The sequence below is a fragment of the Dipodomys ordii genome, unplaced genomic scaffold, assembly GCF_000151885.1.
Source record: "Dipodomys ordii isolate 6190 unplaced genomic scaffold, Dord_2.0 Scaffold16, whole genome shotgun sequence".
Lineage (NCBI taxonomy): Eukaryota > Metazoa > Chordata > Mammalia > Rodentia > Heteromyidae > Dipodomys > Dipodomys ordii.
Genome location: NW_012267232.1, coordinates 1709165 through 1728599, shown reverse-complemented (window position 1 = coordinate 1728599; position 19435 = coordinate 1709165). Strand labels below are relative to the sequence as shown.

Sequence of the window (19435 nt, the reverse complement as noted above, 5' to 3'; positions counted from 1 at the left end):
ACATAAATTGAACTGGAGATTCTATGCCCTAAGTGGAGAACCCACTGAAGTAAACATGATTACTGTGCTGACTTGAGATAGGTCAGCCTCAAAGGAACTCATGAGCATTAGGAGAACCAGATTTTTAACTTTGAGACCCAAATACAAGTTCAATGGAAAAAAATTTTTAAAGGACTTAAGCTAGAAACTTACCTGGCTCAGAATAGACAACCAACCTCCCTTAAAACACATTCATTAAAATTTCCCACAATCCTATCTCTAAAGCATCCTGCTTTTTTTCTGGCAATTCAAAAAGAAATCCCTATGCTCTGAGCTACGTCAGCCCTGCTCTGTCTCACTCACTTGGGTAACATTTAAGATTGCAGCAAATATCCATTTCATCATCCTATCAATTTAGTAACTTCCCTGTCAGGAGTAAGCCCAGGGTTACATTTCATATTTTACTTTCCATGGAGTGTTATATGGCTTTGGTGTTTTGGTTTTTTATTGTTCTTTTTTAATTTAAATTTTATTTTTAGGTAACCCAAGTGGCTGATGCTGGAATTTGAACTCAGGGCCTTATTACTTAAGGGGCAGGTTAGGTGTTTTTGGTTTCATTTTTTTCCAGAGGGATCTTGTGATTTTTCCAGAGGGATCTTGTGTTTTTGCCTGGTACCAGCCTTGGATCAAGATCCTTCTATATTCAGACTCCTGAGTGGCTGGGATTACAGACAAGAACTACTGCATCTAGCTGGGTTAAGTGTTTATGTGGTACTGAGGAATCGAACCTAGGGCTTCATGCATGCTAGGCAAGCACTCTACCACTAAGCCACATTCCCAGCCTGGATTAGGTGTTTAAATAAGAGACTTTAGCTTATGAAAAATCTTTTGGATTATGATGGAGCTTGAAAATATGCAGTACAGATATCCTGAGCATGAAAGAGTATCTTTTAAGAATTGGATCTAGAGATTTTTAGAATCTGGCAAAGTGGTACATGGAGCTCCCTGCAGGTGTACTAGCGCTATGGGCTCAATCCCAATCTATAGAACACATAGTTCACTAGAGTATATAACACTCCACTATATATCCTAATCTGTGTAAAAAAAAATGGGATGGTACTTTTTACTGCTATCACTACACATTCGCGATATAAATATAATTCATATCTGGAAGTGAAGAGAACTAGCACAGCCCAAGAGTAAGTCAGCCATAACAACTTAAAGCCAAAGTAATTAAGTTCATAAATCATGGTGTTGAAGAACAAAGGAGATAGCAAATATGTAGGATTTTTCTTAATAAACTGAAAAGTTATGTTAAACATGCCCAGTGATGATGACTAAAAACAAAAGCTCTATTTTCTTAGCAAATCATCATTTGTGGGTGGGACAATTGTTAACAAGTTGCAGGGTCTGAGAGTTAAGATCCTGCCTGAAGGCCATAATCAAGCAGTAGAAAGGTGGATATTTTCTAAAGATAAGGTATCCAGCTACCCGTAGGACTTTTGTCCTGCTGAGTGAACTCAAGAGCAGTTTTCTTTTTCATTTCAATCAAGTAAATCTGTTTAGTTTTCTTGTATCTGAATATCTAGAATACCCAACGCATTTATTCACAAGCAACAAAAAGGATTAATAACACCAGACATCAGGGGCTCATACCTGTAATCCTAGCTACTCAGGAAGCTAAGATCTGAGGATATCAGTTTGAAGCTAGCCCAAGCTGGAAAGTCCACCAGACATGGAGATGTGGCTCAAATAGCAAAGCACTAGCTTTGTGGGAAAAAGCTAAGAGAGAGTATCCAGGCCCTGAGTTTAAGCCCTATAACTGGCAACACACACTCTCTCTCTCTCTTTCTCTCTCAATAAAATGCAGGCTCCTTCCTGTTGAGCCAGTAACCTAGCATCCCAGAGACAACAGACTTTTGTAGGCTAGCGAATGATGACCAAAGAGATATTAGATTGTGAAAATAAATACCTGAGAATTACTTTTCAAAGTGGTTTGTGCCTTCCCCTTGAAATCTACAGTAACATCTGAATTTCTTCCTCATCCTTGATTCCAGTTATCAAATTGTGCTGTGCCTGCACTTATTTCCTGATCAAAGTGTAATCATGTACTTTTGGTGTACTGTTGTTTTGTGACAGTCCTAGACTTGAACTCAGGGCCTGGGCACTGTCCTTGAGTTTTTTTGTTCACAGCCAGAGCTCTGCCACTTGACTCACAGGTTCCACTTCCAGCTTTTTGGTAATTAATTGAAGGTAAAAGTCTCATGGATATTCTTGCCCTGGCTAGCTTCAAAACCATGATTCTTAGATCTCAGCCTGCTGAACAGCTCGGATTATGGGTGTGAGCCACTAGCACCAGGATAATAATGTACTTTTAAAAGTCATTCCATGAAAGTAATTCTGCTTCATTCCTAATATGTACTTTCAAAAATCCATATTCAGATGGCCAAAGAATGTCTTTTCCCCCCAGCTTATTCTAGAAAATCACTAGTTTCTAAACTAGATTTCCCTTGTCGTCTTCAACTCATGTTTCCAAACTCTTTCCTGCACCTGTCACATAAACTGGTAACCAGTTTTTTCCCAATTATGAGTAAAAGATTACTCAATCTACTAGCTACCTATTGCACAATGGGACTATTTTTGGAGTTAGGTAAATATATAATCCAGAAGATTTGCTTCTTTATAAATGATCTATAATTTTAAAATATCCAGCAGTCCAAGCTCCAAAGAAAATTGTGTTGGTGGTATTGGTTTCTATCATTCCTCCCCTCCATTCCTTAAGGAAGTTGTAGAGGTTAAAAAGTGGGTGAAAAGCAGAGAAAGGTGGGTATTGCTTGTGATAACAGGCATGGTGATAGCTGAGAAAAACAGGGTGTGGGTGAGGATAACAAAGTTACCCCGCTGAACCACGTAAGATATTTTTCAAGTACTCTACCAGTTAAATGCATACTGTCCATAAAGTACATAAAGACTCAGTCTTTCTTAGGAGTCCAAGTAAGTCCTTCTAAGGACCTAAATATTATGAAATTTATTGTTTTAATATATAATTTTCCTTAAATTGCTAAACCAGTAAAGCCCATATTTTTAGTTAGCCTATGACATTCAGTTAGTCTATCACATTCCACATCCACAAAAGCACTGCTAAGTTATTCGCTAATTTACTGAAAATCGGCAGTTAAACATGGACTTTCAAACTGTACTGTAAGACTTCACAGTTTATTTCCAAGTGAATTTCCAGTCGGTAAGGGGCTTTTCTTGATGTTAAGAGGGAAAGAGTTTGAAAGAAGAACCATAATACCGAAGTTGTCATGAATAATAAGAACAGTACAAAGCTCATGACCAACCTCTGGCCCATGCAGTCTGTGTAAATCTTTGAGAGCAAAAAACTGTCTTTCTCCTCTGTAACTTGTAAGAATATTTTATGCATACAATGATCTTCAGGGAGAACTCATTATAAATTGTTTGGCTACTCAGCCAGGCATGGTGACTCAATCTTGGAACACTAACTAGTTGGGAGGCAAAGATCAGGTGATTGGAGGCAAGTTCAGACAAAAAAAGTTCATAAGACTTCATCTCAACCATTGGTGGTGAGTTCCTGTTATCCTAGCTACTGAAGCAGCACAATGGCTGGGTACAACAGAGCATGCCTATTATCCTTAGTAACATGGAGAAGCACAAGGAGGAGGATAGCAACTCAGGCTAGCCAGACACAAATCAAGACTCTACCCTAAAAATGACCAAAGCAAAAGGGGGCTGGAGGCAGAGCCTACGTGGTAGTGTGTTTACTTGGCAAGCTAGAGGCCCTGAGTTGAATTCCCAGTACTAGTAAAAGAAAAAAAATCATTTGGCCATTAAGACAGTAGTCCTGAGTTTGAAGAGATTCTTTTATCCTATCAGACCCTGAACAATGTTCTGAAAACCAGCAAGCCCTCTTTTTATGGCCCAGACAGTTAAGCAGAGGGAAAGATATAGAGTGAAGTAAAGTTAGCTGAGCAGAACACAGTGGAAGCCCTGATTTCCCAGGCCTATTTTTAGTTCTACATTGTGAATGGTTGAGGTATTTATTTGCTCTCTGGTTTTTTCCCACCATAAAATACACATCTTCTTCTGAAAATTCATCTTACTGCTCACATTTAACAGAGATTTTTTTAATGTAAGATTTGTTTGGCTGGTCAGTTGCAGTGCTGGGGATGAAACTCAGGGCATCACACATATTAAGTAAATGCTCTACTACTGAGCCCCATCTCCAACCCTAAGTTTTCAAAGTAGTATTGACTCTGCATTCCTTCAATAGCATGCCTAAGCCTAGCACTAGTAGCTCACACCTATAATCCCAGCTACTCTGAGACTCAGATATGAGGATCAATTTGAAGCCAGCCCAGGCAGAAAAGTCTTATCTTCAATCAATCAGCAAAAAGATGGAAGTTGAGGTGTGGCTCAAGTGGCAGAGAGCTTGAGGGTCTGAGTTCAAGCCCCAGTCAAACAAAACAACACACACACACACACACACACACACACAATGCGTGGGTGCTTCCCTGTTGCTGAGCTAGTGATGTGATAGAAAAGGACAAGCCATGCCTTCATGGAGCCACATCTTGAAAGCAAGTTATTTTCCTCAAGTAAACATCACATACCAAGTTTGTTTGGTATCATACACATTAAAAAAAAAATAGTGTTGGGGGCAAGAGGTAAGAGACTATACTGGTGAGAAAAGTCAGGGAGAGGCTCACTCACTGAGAAAGTGACATTTATGTTCAGAGGAGAGATAATTGTGTCAATAAAGGGGAAAGATGTTAAAAGCAAAAAGAATGGTCCAGTGGTAGAAAAGTTTCATATTGAGAATTTGAAAGACAGTGTGTCACTGGGGAGTGAGCATAGCCCGAGTCTATTTTTTTGTATGTCTATGTGCTCGTACCAGAGCTTGAACTCAAGGCCTGGTGTTCTTGCTCAGCTTTCTTTTTGCTAGTTCACTGGAGATCATAGTCTCACTGACTTTTCTGCCTGAGCTGGTTTTGAACTGCTGTATTAGCCTCCAGAATAGTTAGCACTACAGGTGTGAACTACCAGCACCTGGCTTTTCAGTATATTTTGGAGTGTTTAATATAGGCTACACAACATGTGACGAAAGCTCTTACATAATCACTACTAGAAGCCAGCTGCCAGTAGCTCACACCTGTAATTCTAGCTACTCAGGAGGCTGAGATCTGAGGATCACAGTTCAAAGCCAGCCTGGGCAGGAAAGTCTGTTCTGTGAGACTCTTAGCTCTAATTAACCACCAGAAAACTGGAAGTGATGCTGTGGTTCAAGTGGCAGAGTGCTGGCCTTGAGCTAAAGAGTTGAGGGACAGTGCCCAGGCCCAGAGTCCAAGCCCCACAACCAAAAAAAAAAAACAAAACAAAACATAATCACTACTAGAAACTTCTCAAGTTAGATAGTCATCATTTTCAAAGAGAAATAATAAGCAGAAGAGAGCTTAAGAAATTTGTTGAAAGGGACTGGGAAGGTGGCTCAGTGGTAGAGCGCTTGCCTTGCATACCTGAGGCCCTGGGTTCGATTCCTCAGCACCACATAAGCAAAAAGAAAAAAGCCGAAAGTGGCGCTGTGGCTCAAGTGGTAGAGCGCTCGCCTTGAACTGAAGAGCTGAGGGACAGCGCCCAGGCCCAGAGTTCAGGCCCCATGACTGGACCCAAAAAAAAAAAAAAAAAGAAAGAAAGAAAAAAAGAAAGAAATTTGTTGAAAACCACATCAGCAAGTTGTTGAACTTGGGGTTCAATGGAGCATGAATCCAGAGCACATGCTTCTTTAACTATTTTGGGGGTGCACTACTGGATTTTGAACTTAGAACCTCACTCTGCTTGTTTGGCTGGTGCTATCACTTCAGTCACACCCCCAACCCTGCTTTTGGCTGGTTACTTTGGTAACAAAGTCTCCCAGACTGTTCTGTTCTACCTGTTCTGGCTTTAAACATCACTCCTTCACAAGCTCAGTCTTCTGAGTAGTTAGGACTGCAAGTGTAACCCATTAGTACTGGGCTCTACACTCACATTTTAAATTCAACCTTACAGGTAAAGTCAAAAGAAAGCCTCAAGAGACTTCACTTGGCCTGGCCAAAAGATTAGATGTAATTTTTTTAATGAAATGGAAAGTTATTGAAAGGTTTAACTAAAAGACTGAAGACTATGTGATTGCCTTTTTTCCCCCTTCAAACTGGTCTGCTGTGTGAAGGACAAAGATGGGGCAGGGAGGTGTGGGAGGTAGGGGGACATCTGGTAGGGTCCTGGATTACAAGAAGCCAGAGTCAAGATATAACTCGGTGTCAGAATGAATTAGACTGGCTGATGATTTGGATAAAATAAATGAGGGGGGGAAAGGAATATTTAAGATAATCCCTAGGTTACTAGCTTTGGTAACCAATGATAGATACTATCATGATAGATATTTAAATGGTCTAAAAATAGACTAGACTAAGTGTGCAAAGGAGGAACAGATTCATTCAATTATTCCTTCCATTATATAAGGATGTAACAGCATAGAAAACAGTTAAGAAGGTCTTGCCCTCATAAAACTTCTACTTCTGGAGTGGGAGGAGCAGTTGATAAATAAATCTATAAAGCATCAGATGGTGATAAATGCTATTTAAGTAGGAGAGAGGTTACAAGTTTAACTGGGGAGTTTGAAAAACTCTCTATGGGCTGGGAAGGTGGCTCAGTGGTAAAGGGCTTCCCTCACATGCATGAGGCCCTGGGTTCAATTCCTTACCACCACATAAGCAGAAAAAAGCCGGAAGTGGCACTGTGGCTCAAGTGATAGGGTACTAGCCTTGAGCTGAAGAGCTGAGGGACAATGCCCAGACCCAGAGTTCAGGCCCCACAACCCACAAAAGAAAAGGAAAAGTAAAAGACTCTATGCTTAAGCAGAAGCCTAAGGAAACAGAGGAGATCGTTTCTAAGGGGGGGGGGGGGTTGGGAGAAAAGGGTTCTTTACAATCAGTAAGACTGCAAAGACACTGAGGTGGAAGTGTTCTTGGACTGATAAGACAGCCAAGGTGAATAGCTGAATGAGAGTATAGGAAAATCTAACAAGTCATCAGCTCAGAGGAATAACAGATAATGCATAAGTTTGGCTTTTATACTTTGGGTAGGAGAAAAGTGCTGGAAGATCTCCACAGAAGAACGGAAGTATGGCAGTACTCTAACTGCAATTTGGAAATTTAACAGAGGAGCAAAGGTGGAAGTAGCAACCCCAAACCATGAACTTCTGGTGGGTGGGGCCAAATGATGGTGAAAGGATCCAATTTAGACTAGGTTTTGAAGAGTACATGGGATTTATTGATGAGATTGGACAGGGCACAGTGACTTAAAAGGAGTCAAAGAGAACTGAGGGTTGGTTTTTTTTTTTGAGTGAACAAGGGAAGGATGGTATTTGTCATTTACTGAGTTGGGATGAACTGTGAAGAACCAATCTAAAAAAAAATTATGTGTTGTTAGTCTTGTTGAAATGTAGATACCAATTACAAATTCAAGGATAGATATTGAACAATCAGCCCTCTTTGAAGTTCAGAGAGATAAGGGTTGGATATACAAATCTGAAATTCTTTTATATGATACTTAAATTACTGGAATAAATCTAGGGGAAAATGTAAAGGATCCAGGATTGAATCGTTGATAAACTCCCTCAAACATTTCCATCTCTTATCCAATGTTCTTTAAAACTGGCTTGATTTTTTTGTTGCTGTTGTTGGTTGTGGGGCTTGAACCTGGGACTTAGGGCCAGTCCCTGAGCTATTCTGCTCAAGGCTAGTGTTCTACTGTAGTGAGCCACAGCAGCACTTCTGGGTTTTGGGTGGTTACTTAGAAAAAAAGAGTCAAGGACTTTTCTGCCCCTGGGTGATCCTTAGAAATCGGGCTTCTAAGTAGCCAGGATTACAGGTGTGAGCCACTGGCACCCAGTTATACAGATCTCCTCAAAAGAACTCCATCTATGATCACAAGAATAACAGGAACTCAAAGCATTTCCAAATCTGTAAGTTTATAGTCTGAGAGTTAAATGCATGTGTATATGTATCTTGGCTGCATGAATTTTAATTCTGAGTTCTATGTTCACCTGTGTTAGGTACTTACTGTGCAATTTCCTAAAAGAAAACTTGGAATAATAGCACTCTGGATTGTTGTAAAAATAATACCTGAACTTTTCTGATAAAGAAAAAATTAGCTACTTTACTATCAGTGAAACAAAAATTCCAAGTGGAATACTCCGAATGCCTAACTGCAATTCTCTTTAACAGGTTGCAGACTCAATCTGAATTTCAAAACAAAGCCAGAACACATCCTCGAATTCCTAAGGGCTCCAAAATAATCTTCGGAGGTAGGGAAGGGACAGAAATGAGCAATCAAGACAGCCTCGTTCACGAGGCCCATCTGTGACAGACTGCCAGGGCCCCCATTCCTCGTAACTAGTTATTTGAGGGTCTCCTGGCCCCTTTCTGGAGAGTATGAATGTACTTTCGAAGGCAGAGAAAGGTTAAAACTGAGCTTCTGAGCCGGAGTACAGCAAAGAACTAGCATTCCAACTCTTACAGCAGCAACAGGGGAGTCTCCCTAGAAAGTCTCTATCCCTCGTACCCAGGGGCACAGCACAGGGGTCAAACTCCCACCCGGCGGGCCCTGGGAGGAGCAGCGCCCTTCCCTCAGCTGGCGCCCCCCTTCCCTGCCCGCCGGACCCTGCCCTCGCAGGCAGCAGGGCGCCGGCGCGGACCCCGGCGCCCGTCTGCAGCCGCCTGGCCCGAGGATACAGGAAAGAAACAATGGGCCCCGGCGGCCGCCGTACCTCTCCTGGTCGCGGCCGTCGAAGTAAACGAAATCGCCGTTCTGGACACACTTGGCGCAGGTCAGCCGCCGGCGGGTGGTGTTGCAGAGCGGACACCGCTCGACGGCCACGTAGAGCCCCTCCGCGTCGTCCACCGAGTCCACCAGGTCGCGGGAGAGGGACCGGGGCCCGAAGCCAGGGGCCTCTGGCGCCTGGGCTCCCTTCCCACTGGGAGACGCCATGATGGCTGGAGAGCGGAGCCAGTCACGTGGGATTTTGTTTTCAACCAGGTGCATCCTGGGTGCGGGGGGGGGCGGAGAGGGCGGGGAGAAACCTGAGGGCGTGGCCCGGGGAGGAGAGGGGCGGGTTTGAAGCGGTTCAGGGGCGGAGCCTGAGGTGGTGACGGGCGGGGCCTATCGCGTGGGCGTGGCCTCTGGAGGCGCGAGGGCGGGGTCCGGGAGGAGCCTGGTGTGGCTTTTGGCTTCACAGCGGGGGAAATCCTAGGTCCCCGGAGCTTGCCAAACCGAATATCCCCTGCCAGATCAGGCCGCGGCTTCCTGGTCCACGCCTGCAGGCCAAAAATAGTAATACGATGCCCTCAGGCTTCTAAAGGAAAAATAAATGGGTACAGACTAAGAATTTATTTTCTCACGCTAAGATGCTTTTAGGTTTGGCTCTAGCTAGGAGACACCGTTGGATGGGAAGCTGGGTCCTGGAAGTCAGCTGCAGTTTGGCTTCCAGCTGTGTGGTTTAGATCAAATTCCTTAACCTTCTCTGTGCCGTTTTTTCTTGGTTAGGAATATAATGTGCGCTAACAACCTAATCATCATGAAATTTAAATAGGTTTAATAGTAATCTAAGCCAGGCGCTGGAGGCTCAGGCCTGTAATCCTACTCAAGAGGCTGCGATCTAAGGATCGCTGTTCAAAGCCAGCCGGGGTAGGAAAACGTCCAGGAGACTCTTATCTCCAATTAACCACTAGAAAACAGGAAGTGGCACTGTGGCAAAAAGAGCTCAGGGACAGTTCCTACGAACAAAAATAAACAAATGTAATCTAATAGCAATCCTAATTTTAATAGGTTTAATAGGAATCTAATTTCTTACCAGTAACTCAGTGAAAGCCCAAACTAACCAGCAAATCAAAGTTATGATTTCCAAAAACTGATGTTTATTTTGGTTTTTTTTGGACAGAGTCTCCCTAAATATAGTCCTTGAGTTTGGCATCCTCCTACCTCTGCCTCCCAAGTGCTGAGATTACAGGTATGTAACCACCGTGGCCAGCTCTCAAAACCCAATAATCTGGTCACTTCCTTGCCCTGGGCTACACTTTAAGAATATTTGAACTAAGTACATGATTAGGATTTCCCTTAAAGTGTCTGGACAGACAAAGGGGTGGGTGAGAAAAATTCTATCACAGTAATTAGTTTTGCCTATACCTGTAAAGGAGGGGAAAAGAGAAATGGGTTTGTAGGTCAGTGATTCTCAAGCATTACTTCAGTAGGCCAGATACTGGATGAATGTGCTCTTTTTTTTTTCTAGCTGGGATTTCTCACACAGCTGTCTCAGGTGCTAAGCGGTGTTCACTGCCACACACTATAAAAATCTATCTACTTTGGTGAAGGACATAATCAGGGATTTTGAGAGTTTGAGTTTGGTGATGGTGGTACTAGGGTTTGAACTCGGGGCCTTGCGCTTGCTAGTCAGGAGCTCTGCACTTGAACCACACCTCCAAGCCTCTTTGCTTTAGTCCTTTTTCCAGATAGGTCTGGAGATCCTCCTACCAACATCTCCTTCATAGATTTGTAGGTGTGTACCAGCATGTCTCCTTGTTTATTAGAATGGGGTCTTGATAACTTTTTGCCTTGGCTGGCCTCAGGTGTAATCACCCATTTTCAGCCTCCAGAGTAACTAGGATTATAGGCATGTGACATGTTGTCTGGGCTCAAAAGGATTGGTTTGTTTGTTCAAAAGGTTTCAGATACTACATTTGTATTCCCACCAGGATCCTTCACAGTGCCTGATAATTAATGATTAGGATTATCCATCCAATATATATTTTTTACATATATATTTGCCAGTATTTGGGTTCAGTGTCTCTTGTTGCTCAGTTGGTGTTACTACTCAAACTATGCCTCCAGCCCTTTTTTTTTTTTGCTGATTATTTTAGAGATGTAGTCTCAGACTTTTCTGCCTGGACTGGCTTTGAATTGCAATCTTCAGGCTCTCAGTCTCCTGAATAGTTAGGATTATAAGCATTAGCCACTGAAACCCAGTTCTTCAGAATTTTAAAAGGTAAGAGACACACACACTTCTATCTTACTAGCCTACCAACTGTTCAGCTTATACAGTTACTTGACATTTTGATAGGCGATCAACCTTTGGTTTTTGTGGATATATGGTTCCAAGGAAACTGCCATGGGAGATGTTCAGATGCATAGAGTTCAGTGCTTGATTCATCTTCCCCCCCCATACCACCATCAACTTCCACTAATGAAATGCTGCCTTTCAACAAATGTAAGATTTTTCACTTCATGGGGCTGGGAAGGTGGCTCAGTGGTAGAGAGCTTGCCTTGCATGCTGGAGGCCCTGGGTTCGATTCCTCAGCACCACATAAGCAAACAGAAAAAAGCCGGAAGTGGCGCTGTGGCTCAAGTGGTAGAGCGCTAGCCTTGAGCTGAAGAGCTGAGGGACAGTGCCCAGGCCCAGAGTTCAGGCCCCACGACCGGACCCAAAAAAATAAATAAATAAAAAAAGATTTTTCACTTCATTGCTTTAGTGCATTCACTTTTGCCTTGCTTTCTTTGGGCTCTCCTTCTTTGGGGGAAGACAGATTTTTCATAAAGTTAATGGCAGAGAACCACTCAACAGGTTAACACAATGATTTGAGCACAAGTGTTAACACAGGACAGATGAGACCTTCTCCACATTAACTGAGCCATGTAATACATGTGTGTGAATTAAAATTCTTTGTTTTTGAAACAAGACACTGTTAGTACATGCTTGTAATTCTAGCTTCTTAGAAAGTTGAGATCTAGAGGGTCACAGTTCAAAACTATCCTGGGTAGAAAAGTCTGCTAGATACCATTTCCAAAGGAACGAGCAAAAATCCATGTTAGAGTCTGGTGCTCAAGTTATAGAGTATCTGCTGAGCCAGCAAGCCAAGTGAACACACACAAGGTCCTGGTATCTGCAAAAAAAAATTTTTTAAGTTTTTTTTAAATTTATATTTCTTAAACTGAAATTGGTCTAAACCTTCTGTAGTAAATGGGTAAATAAGGCAGGCTTCCTGTACTGCTGGGCATTTTCAGAGAACATGTTGATGTATTACATTAGAACTCGAATCCAGCACTGATGCCATACTATTGTTCTAATGAGGCTTAAAATCTTTCAAATTCTGAAATAAGTTTTCTTGTTTCGTTCTTTAAAATAACATACAAGAGTCACTTGGAATAAGGAATTTTCATTTCTTAGGCAAGCTGACTCAAACAGAAGTACCTTATAGTAAGTCAAAATATACTTGGCTGTCTACAGTGAAATGTAGCGAAGTCCAGTATAATATGAACTATTGAATGATATTCTCAGGCCTTTTATTTTTTATTTTTATTTTTTTCTGGTTGTGGGGCCTGGACACTGTTCATGAGCTCTTTTGCTCAAGGCTAGCACTCTACCACTTTTAACCACAGCTCCCCTTCCTGTTTTCTGGTGGCTAATTGGAGATAAGAGTCGCATAGACTTTCCTTCTCCTGGCTGGCTTTGAACCGAGATCCTCAGATCTCAGCCTTCAGCACCTGGCTTGCTCAGGCCTTTTAGAATAGGGTAGATGTTTTCAAATGCTTCATAGATCTCAGAACGCTCTTTGGCACCTATAAATAAATACAAGTTTATATCATTTTAATATAAAAACAATACAAAATTTTCTTATCACTAAGATTTCATGTCACTAAAAAATTTTGGCAGGGTGGGGGGCTCTATGCTGGAGTTTGAACTCAGGGGCTTGTACTTGCTGGGCAGGCATTCTTCATTTGTGCCATGCCCTCAGCCCCAAACTTGTTATTTTTCAGTAAGTTCTTACACTTTTCAGACTGGCCTCAGACCATGATCCTCCCACGTTTCCCACATAGCTGGGATTACACAGCTTGTGGCTTGAGATGAGATCTTCATTTTTTTTTACCCAGTCTGGCCTCAAACTCTGATCCTCCTGATCTCTCTGCCTCCCAAACAGCGGACTTACAACATGAGGTGCCACACTTGGCTTTTGTATGTGTGTATGAAACAGGTAAGACCTGGAACTCTCAATCCTTCTGCCTTAGCCTCCGTAGCACTGGGATTATGGGCATGCACCATCATACCTAGCTTTCCAGTGTGTTTTAATAGGGTGATATCCCTAGTTGTATCTGAGAAGTGGCAGTTGTTCCCAATAAAGACTAGTGACTTTAGTCATTTTACCCTCCCCACACACACACACCCTTGAGCAGGAGCTTTTAGAACTTCCACTGTGTTATCTTTAGCCACATAGAGCTCAGTAGAACTATAGAATGTGTCATAAACATGACCCCAAGTGACCCTCATCAACACCTGTGGCCACTGAGCTAACCACAGAATGCACTTCCTTTGATGTGAACTGGGTTCGTCACTAGTTAACAGCTCATTTCCTTAACAGTGACACATTTCTACAAAAGCACAGCTATTCTAGAGGATTTTTTTTTAATGGTAACATGTGGGAAAGGATTTGAGAAGGAAACTATGTCATTGTCATCCTTAAAGTCTTAGGTTTTGAGGGATCTTTAATTAGGACATAATTGCATAGAGCTTACACGGGGGTAAAACATGAATTAAGACAGCCCTATTCTTGAGAACTATCAGTCAGTCTCTCTTCACTTCCAAAGTGCAGAGGGCTTCTGAGAGCCAGGAAACTCTTCACTGACATTTGTGTGGGTAAGAAGCAGCAAAGAAGGAAGGAGGTTAGTGAGAATACAAAACCTTACCTTTTTAGATAAAGAGAAATGGGAAACAGCTGAATTCATAAGTTCTCCCTTTAGAGCTACAGAGTTGGACAAGAAAGCTTCATAAAAATTGCAGGAAAGCTGCAAAGTGGTCATCTGCTCTAACTCTAGCACTCATGAACGGGGAGCTACCAAAAGAAGGAGCCATAGATTTGTGAAACAGCTAGGAATGGGGATTCAGAGTCAAGTATCAGCTGTATCAATTTTTCTTATAGGAAAATAACTGGTAGCAAGAATGTGGAGATGTAGAAATGTAAAACGGTTTTGCTTCTGTGGAAAAGAGTTGGGTGGATCCTCAAAAAAAGTTATCGAATTACTACATGACCCAGCAATTCTGCTAGGTAAACACTTCTTAAAACTAAAAACAGGAACTCAAATAGTACAGACTTACACTACAGCATTAGTCACAACAAGCTAAGTTTGGAAACAATCTACATGTCCACCAATGCACAAAGGGAGAAAAATTTGTAGCAGCTATGGAATAGAACATTACTTTGGTAATAATATTTGTAGTAGCTATAGCAATAGAATATTACTCAGCCATTAAAGGGAGTGATAATACAGATGCATGCTACATGTGGATGAATCTGAAAAACACAGTGAAACAGGTCAAACACAAAAAGTCATATATATGTATTCCATTTCTATGAACTGCTCCTAAATAGGCAAATCTAACTGAAACGTGGTTACAAGGAGCTGGGGGTGGAGGGCGGGGAGCAGAGATGGGAAGATGGTTAATGATACATTAATGATACATCTTTATTTTGGAGCTAAGAAAATATTTTACAACTAGGCAGGAATAGAAGTACATCCACGTAACACTATGAATGACCTGTTCCTTATAAAATGGTTAAATTTATGTTCTGAATTTAAGTTAAAGAATCCAAGAGTAAGTACTTACTTATAAGGTTTGTTTGCTTTGAGAGGTAATGCAAGTACAGCTGTGGTCCTCCAGCCTGAAAGATGAGGGCTGGGGGTGGGGAAATACTGACAGGTGAGAGAAAGTCTGTACCTGTGGATGGGTAGGAAAAGGCCCTCAAGTCTCAGCAGATTTTGGTTTCAGCACTAAAGTTTTTGTTTCTGAAGAAGCTGATTTTGAGCTGGGTGCCAGTGGCTCATACCTGTAATCCTAACTACTCAGGAAGCTGAGATCTGAGGATCATGGTTCAAATCCAGCTTGGCTGGGAAAGTCAATAAGACTCTTGTCTCCAACTAACTACCAAAAAAAAAAAAAAACAGAAATGGAGCTGTGGCTCAAGTGGTACAGTGCTAGCCTTGAGCTAAGGACAGTGCCCAGGGCACAAGCTCTAGTGCCAGCATGCATGCGTGCACACACACCCACACACACTAAGAGAATCTCAATTAGGCTATAGTCTCACTTATTAATACTCAGTTAAGTCCTGTTGTGGTGCCAGACTCCCATTACATGACTGGTGCTTCTTAAGCAAAGCTTGCCATTATTTCTCTGCAGGCTGGAATGATGGCCACTTTGGGGACTAAACATATTTCCTAACCTTGGTGAGTGAGGTGGAAATGCGGTAGCCCAATGCACTGGAGGAAAGACTGGCTGTGAAATCAAATGCTGCCATGCCAGCTCTACCACAAAACAGCTCTGAAACAATAGACATATTACCCAACCTTTGAGTTTCAGTTTCCTTATCCATAAAATAAGGACAAAATAAGGCTGGTGCTCTACCACATGAGCCACACCTCTGCTTCCAGTTTTTTGGTGGTTAATTGGAGATAAGAGTTTCACAGATTCTCCTGCCCTAGCTGTCTTCCAACCACCAGCCTCAGATCTCAGCCTCTTGGGTAGCTGGAGTTACAGGCTTGAGCCACTGCAGCCCAGCTAGAGAGCTTTGTTATTTTATGTCAGGTAAGGAAGAAAGCTGATCTCAATTAAGGATACTTAAACCTACTCCACACACATGGACTGAACTTGGCCATGTGCACTTTTAAAAATAAGACTGATTTGTAACAATACACAGCATTTATGTCAAAGTGTCCTTCCAGAGAACTTGAAAAGATTGTTCCCTTAAGTAGGGTAATATCTATCTCTAGTATCTATAATATTCAATTAGCCCTGCAGGCTTTATCCCCTTCCCCTACAACATGTAAAAATAAACCACTTCAGTCACTCAGGGGTCTTAATTACTCTAGACTCTATGTTGGGGGCATATGAGGAAATTAGTTTTGCTCTGTTGAAAATATCCTTGGATTCCAGACACTCTTTTTTGCATTTTGAAGACATATCAGTTATTTCTTAGAGAAAAGAAGCAAATTACAAATCATTTTGCATTTTCCACTCTGCTAGGTGTTGAGTTGATGACTATGCATTTTTCTCAAATTACTTCAGGTAGTTAGAAAAATCTATTTTCAGATGAGATGAAATTGTGAGAAATTGTAAAGGTTCTTTGGAAGAAACAGCATTCAAGCTTACACCTGTGGCTTACACCTGTGATCCTAGCTACTCAGGGAGCTGATATCAGAGGATCATGGTTTGAAGCCAACCCATGTAGGAAAATTCTAGAAACTCCCCCACCCTTTTTTTTCTGCCAGTCCTGGGGCTTGAACTTAGGGCCTATGCAACTGTTCCTAAGCTTCTTTGCTCAAGGCAAGCACTCTACCACTTGAACCACAGAGCTACTTCCAGGTTTTTCTGTTTATGTGGTACTGAGGAATTGAACCCAGGTCTGTATGTGTGCTAGGCAAGCACTCTACCACTAAACCACATTCCCAGGCCCCCTTGAAACGCCCATCTCCCATAAACTAGCAAAATGTCAGACTGGTGTGACTCAGTAGTAGAGTGCCAACCATATGTAAGAAAGCCAAGCAAGAGCTCAAGGCACTGAGTTCAAGCCTTGGTACAGACACAAAGAAAAGAAAGAAAATTTTAAAAAGTCAAGAGGAGCCAGGAAGTTAAAAGTGAAGCAATGAGGAGAAAATGGCCTTCTTAGTTATATAGGAAAAAAAAAATCACACTAGGCTTATAATAGTATGGTCCCAGCAGAACTGGAGATCAGGCCTACATATAAACACGTAGGTCAAAAGGCAGCATCATAAGCCGAGTGCCCAGTGGCTTGTACTCGTAGCCACTCAGGAGGCTGAGATCTGAGGAACATGGTTCAAAGCCAGCCTGGGCAGAAAAGTTTCTGTGAGACTCCAACCACTCAAAAACCAGAAGTGGCACTGTGGCACAAGTGGTAGATTGCTAGCTTTGAGCACAAAGAAGCTCAGAGACAGCACCCAGGCCCTGAGTTCAAGTCCTACAACTGACCAAAAAGAAAAGGCAGCATCATGAATTAATAAGAAGGGAAGAATAATAGTGTCAAGTTGGCTGGCTACTGGGAGGGTGAGAGATCAAGTTGGCTCAGGCCATATAAATTTAGCCCTTATTTTGGCAGAAAAGAGTAAAATAGCAAATAGTTAATAGAATGACATAGAAAAGTCTCAATCATTTCCCTTCAAGGTTAAAAAAAAACTTTTATAAACATAGTAAAAAGTAAGCCATCTGGAAAAAGTCACAAATATAGAAAAGAATAATTATGATTATGGTACTTTCATATAAATCTCTATGGAAAAAAGTAATAAAAACTACATAGACAAAGGATAAGTTATGTGCATACTCTTTATAAGAGATAAAATGCTATTTATTGACTATGTTGTAAACGGATTGATTTATATCTATATCTGATTACCAGTGAGTTTAAATCAGAGAGATCAGTTTCACTTGTATAAACTTTTCTTTTTGTCAAATTTAATTGCTGCTGAGGGTTGGGTAAGAGGTATTTAGATACACTGATGAAAGGAACATATGATTCTTTTTCAGAATTTGGCAATTTATACTAAGAACCTTGAAAACAGTCACAGCCTTAAACAAAAATTTCATTTCTGAGCATCCACACTCATTCTCCAGAAATAAAAATAGCCAAATGTTTGTGCTATTTTTAAGTAGCAAGCAAAAAAAAAGAAAAGTACCTATCTGACAATGGAAGAGTAAGTATGTCTCGTATTGCTGGAACAGGATCAGGAAACACAGGGCCCCTGGCCAAAGCCAGCCTGAAGATTGTTGCTGTGATCCAGTAATGATTTTCATTTATTTGTATTTAATTGTATTGAACTCAGGGCCTGGGTGCTATCCCCTCAAAGCTAGTGCTCTACCACTTGAGCCATAGTGCAACTTCTAGCTTTTTCTGAGTGGTTTATTGGAAGTAAGCATTCACACACTTTCTTGCCCAGGCTAGCCTTGAAATATAATCCTCAGATCTCAACCTTCTCACTAGCTAGGATTACAGGCATAAGCCACCAGTGCTCAACTTGATTTTTATATTTTTAATTGGCTGGTGGGGGGGGATAGGGTGGGAATTTCAGAGATACTATTATATAATATATATATATATAGGCATTCTTCTTTGGAAGGTCTATAGCTGCTTTTATACCACACTGACAGAGTTCAGCGGTCTCAACAGAGACCCCAGGGCACACAAAGTCTAAGTCATGGCACTACTTGCCACTTTATGGATAAGTTGTCAGTCCCTCTTAGAACATTGTGTAGCCCTGAAAAACATCTCTGAAGAGTTTGTAACAGAGTTAGGCTATATGCATTATAACAGGCCATAAAAAGGGCAGGATGTAAAGATGACTCTCTATACATATATATGTATGTACATATACACATATACAAAAATATGACATAAAGTAGCATAAAAGATGAAAGTAAGTCCCACTGTTTTAGGAATTGGGACTTATGGGTAATGTTATATTCATTTCTCCTTTTCACTTTTCCAGTGTTGCATAATAGCAAGAATTATAGCAAACAAAACTATTTAAAAGCAAAAGCAAAGCATGCACATAGCTATTAAATGTCATGAAAATCAGATAACCTTAGAACTTACCTGTCAACACAACTTTTCCAGATACAAAGATAAGCAACACAATTCGTGGCTTTACCATTCTATAAATAAGGCCAGGAAATAGTTCAGGTTCATAACTGTTAAAACACAAAAGGAGAATGTTTTAAATAGCTCTATTCATCTGCTTTCTCAAAACATTCAAGAATGTGTGTGTGTGTGTGTGTGTGTGTGTGTGTGTGTGAGAGAGAGAGAGAGAGAGAAAGAGAGAGAGAGAGAGAATATGTGTATGTGCATATTCAGGACAATACCCTCCGAAAATGGAAATACATAGTTTTGGTTTTATGAAACAGTCTACGTAGCTCAGTCTTGAACTTGCTGTGTAGCCCAAGCTGGCATCATACTTTATCCTTCTGTCTCTGCCTACCATGGACTAGGATTATAGACATGTACAACCATGCCCAATATATCTTGTATATTAAAGGTGTATGTCATAACTATCACAGATGCTAGGCAAGTACTTTCTTATACCAGCCTGCATTCTTAGCCCTAAGCATAGGCACAGACAGCAGCCAAGAACAGAATTAATTTTGTTTTTGTTGTTTTAATTTTTGTTTTCAAGACATCCTAGGGAGAAATTGAGGTAACAGGGTATTAGATTTAATGTATTGGATCTCATTGGTTACATGCTCTCCATCTTTCAGCAAAAATAGGTATGTAATAGTGCATAAAGCTTTTTTTTTCCTTGATTTTCCAAGTTCCAATAGCATGCATGTACATTCATTTTATTTTATTCT

The 19435-nt window shown here is 41.3% G+C and overlaps 2 protein-coding genes across 2 annotated transcripts in view; both read right to left on the bottom strand.

The window, feature by feature from the left end:
- The window catches only part of Atg14 (autophagy related 14), a 39536-nt gene extending 30487 nt beyond the window's left edge, over nt 1-9049 (bottom strand). The window contains exon 1 of the mRNA XM_013012331.1: nt 8807-9049. Coding sequence (XP_012867785.1) covers nt 8807-9027 — 221 coding nt within the window. The 5' untranslated portion in view covers nt 9028-9049. The remainder of the gene's footprint in view (nt 1-8806) is intronic.
- Nucleotides 9050-12559: 3510 nt separating this feature from the next.
- The window catches only part of Tbpl2 (TATA box binding protein like 2), a 31946-nt gene continuing 25070 nt past the window's right edge, over nt 12560-19435 (bottom strand). The window contains exons 7-8 of the mRNA XM_013012213.1: nt 18684-18778; nt 12560-12648 (exon numbers count right to left, since the gene is read on the bottom strand). Of these exons, the coding sequence (XP_012867667.1) occupies nt 12560-12648; nt 18684-18778 (184 nt within the window). The remainder of the gene's footprint in view (nt 12649-18683; nt 18779-19435) is intronic.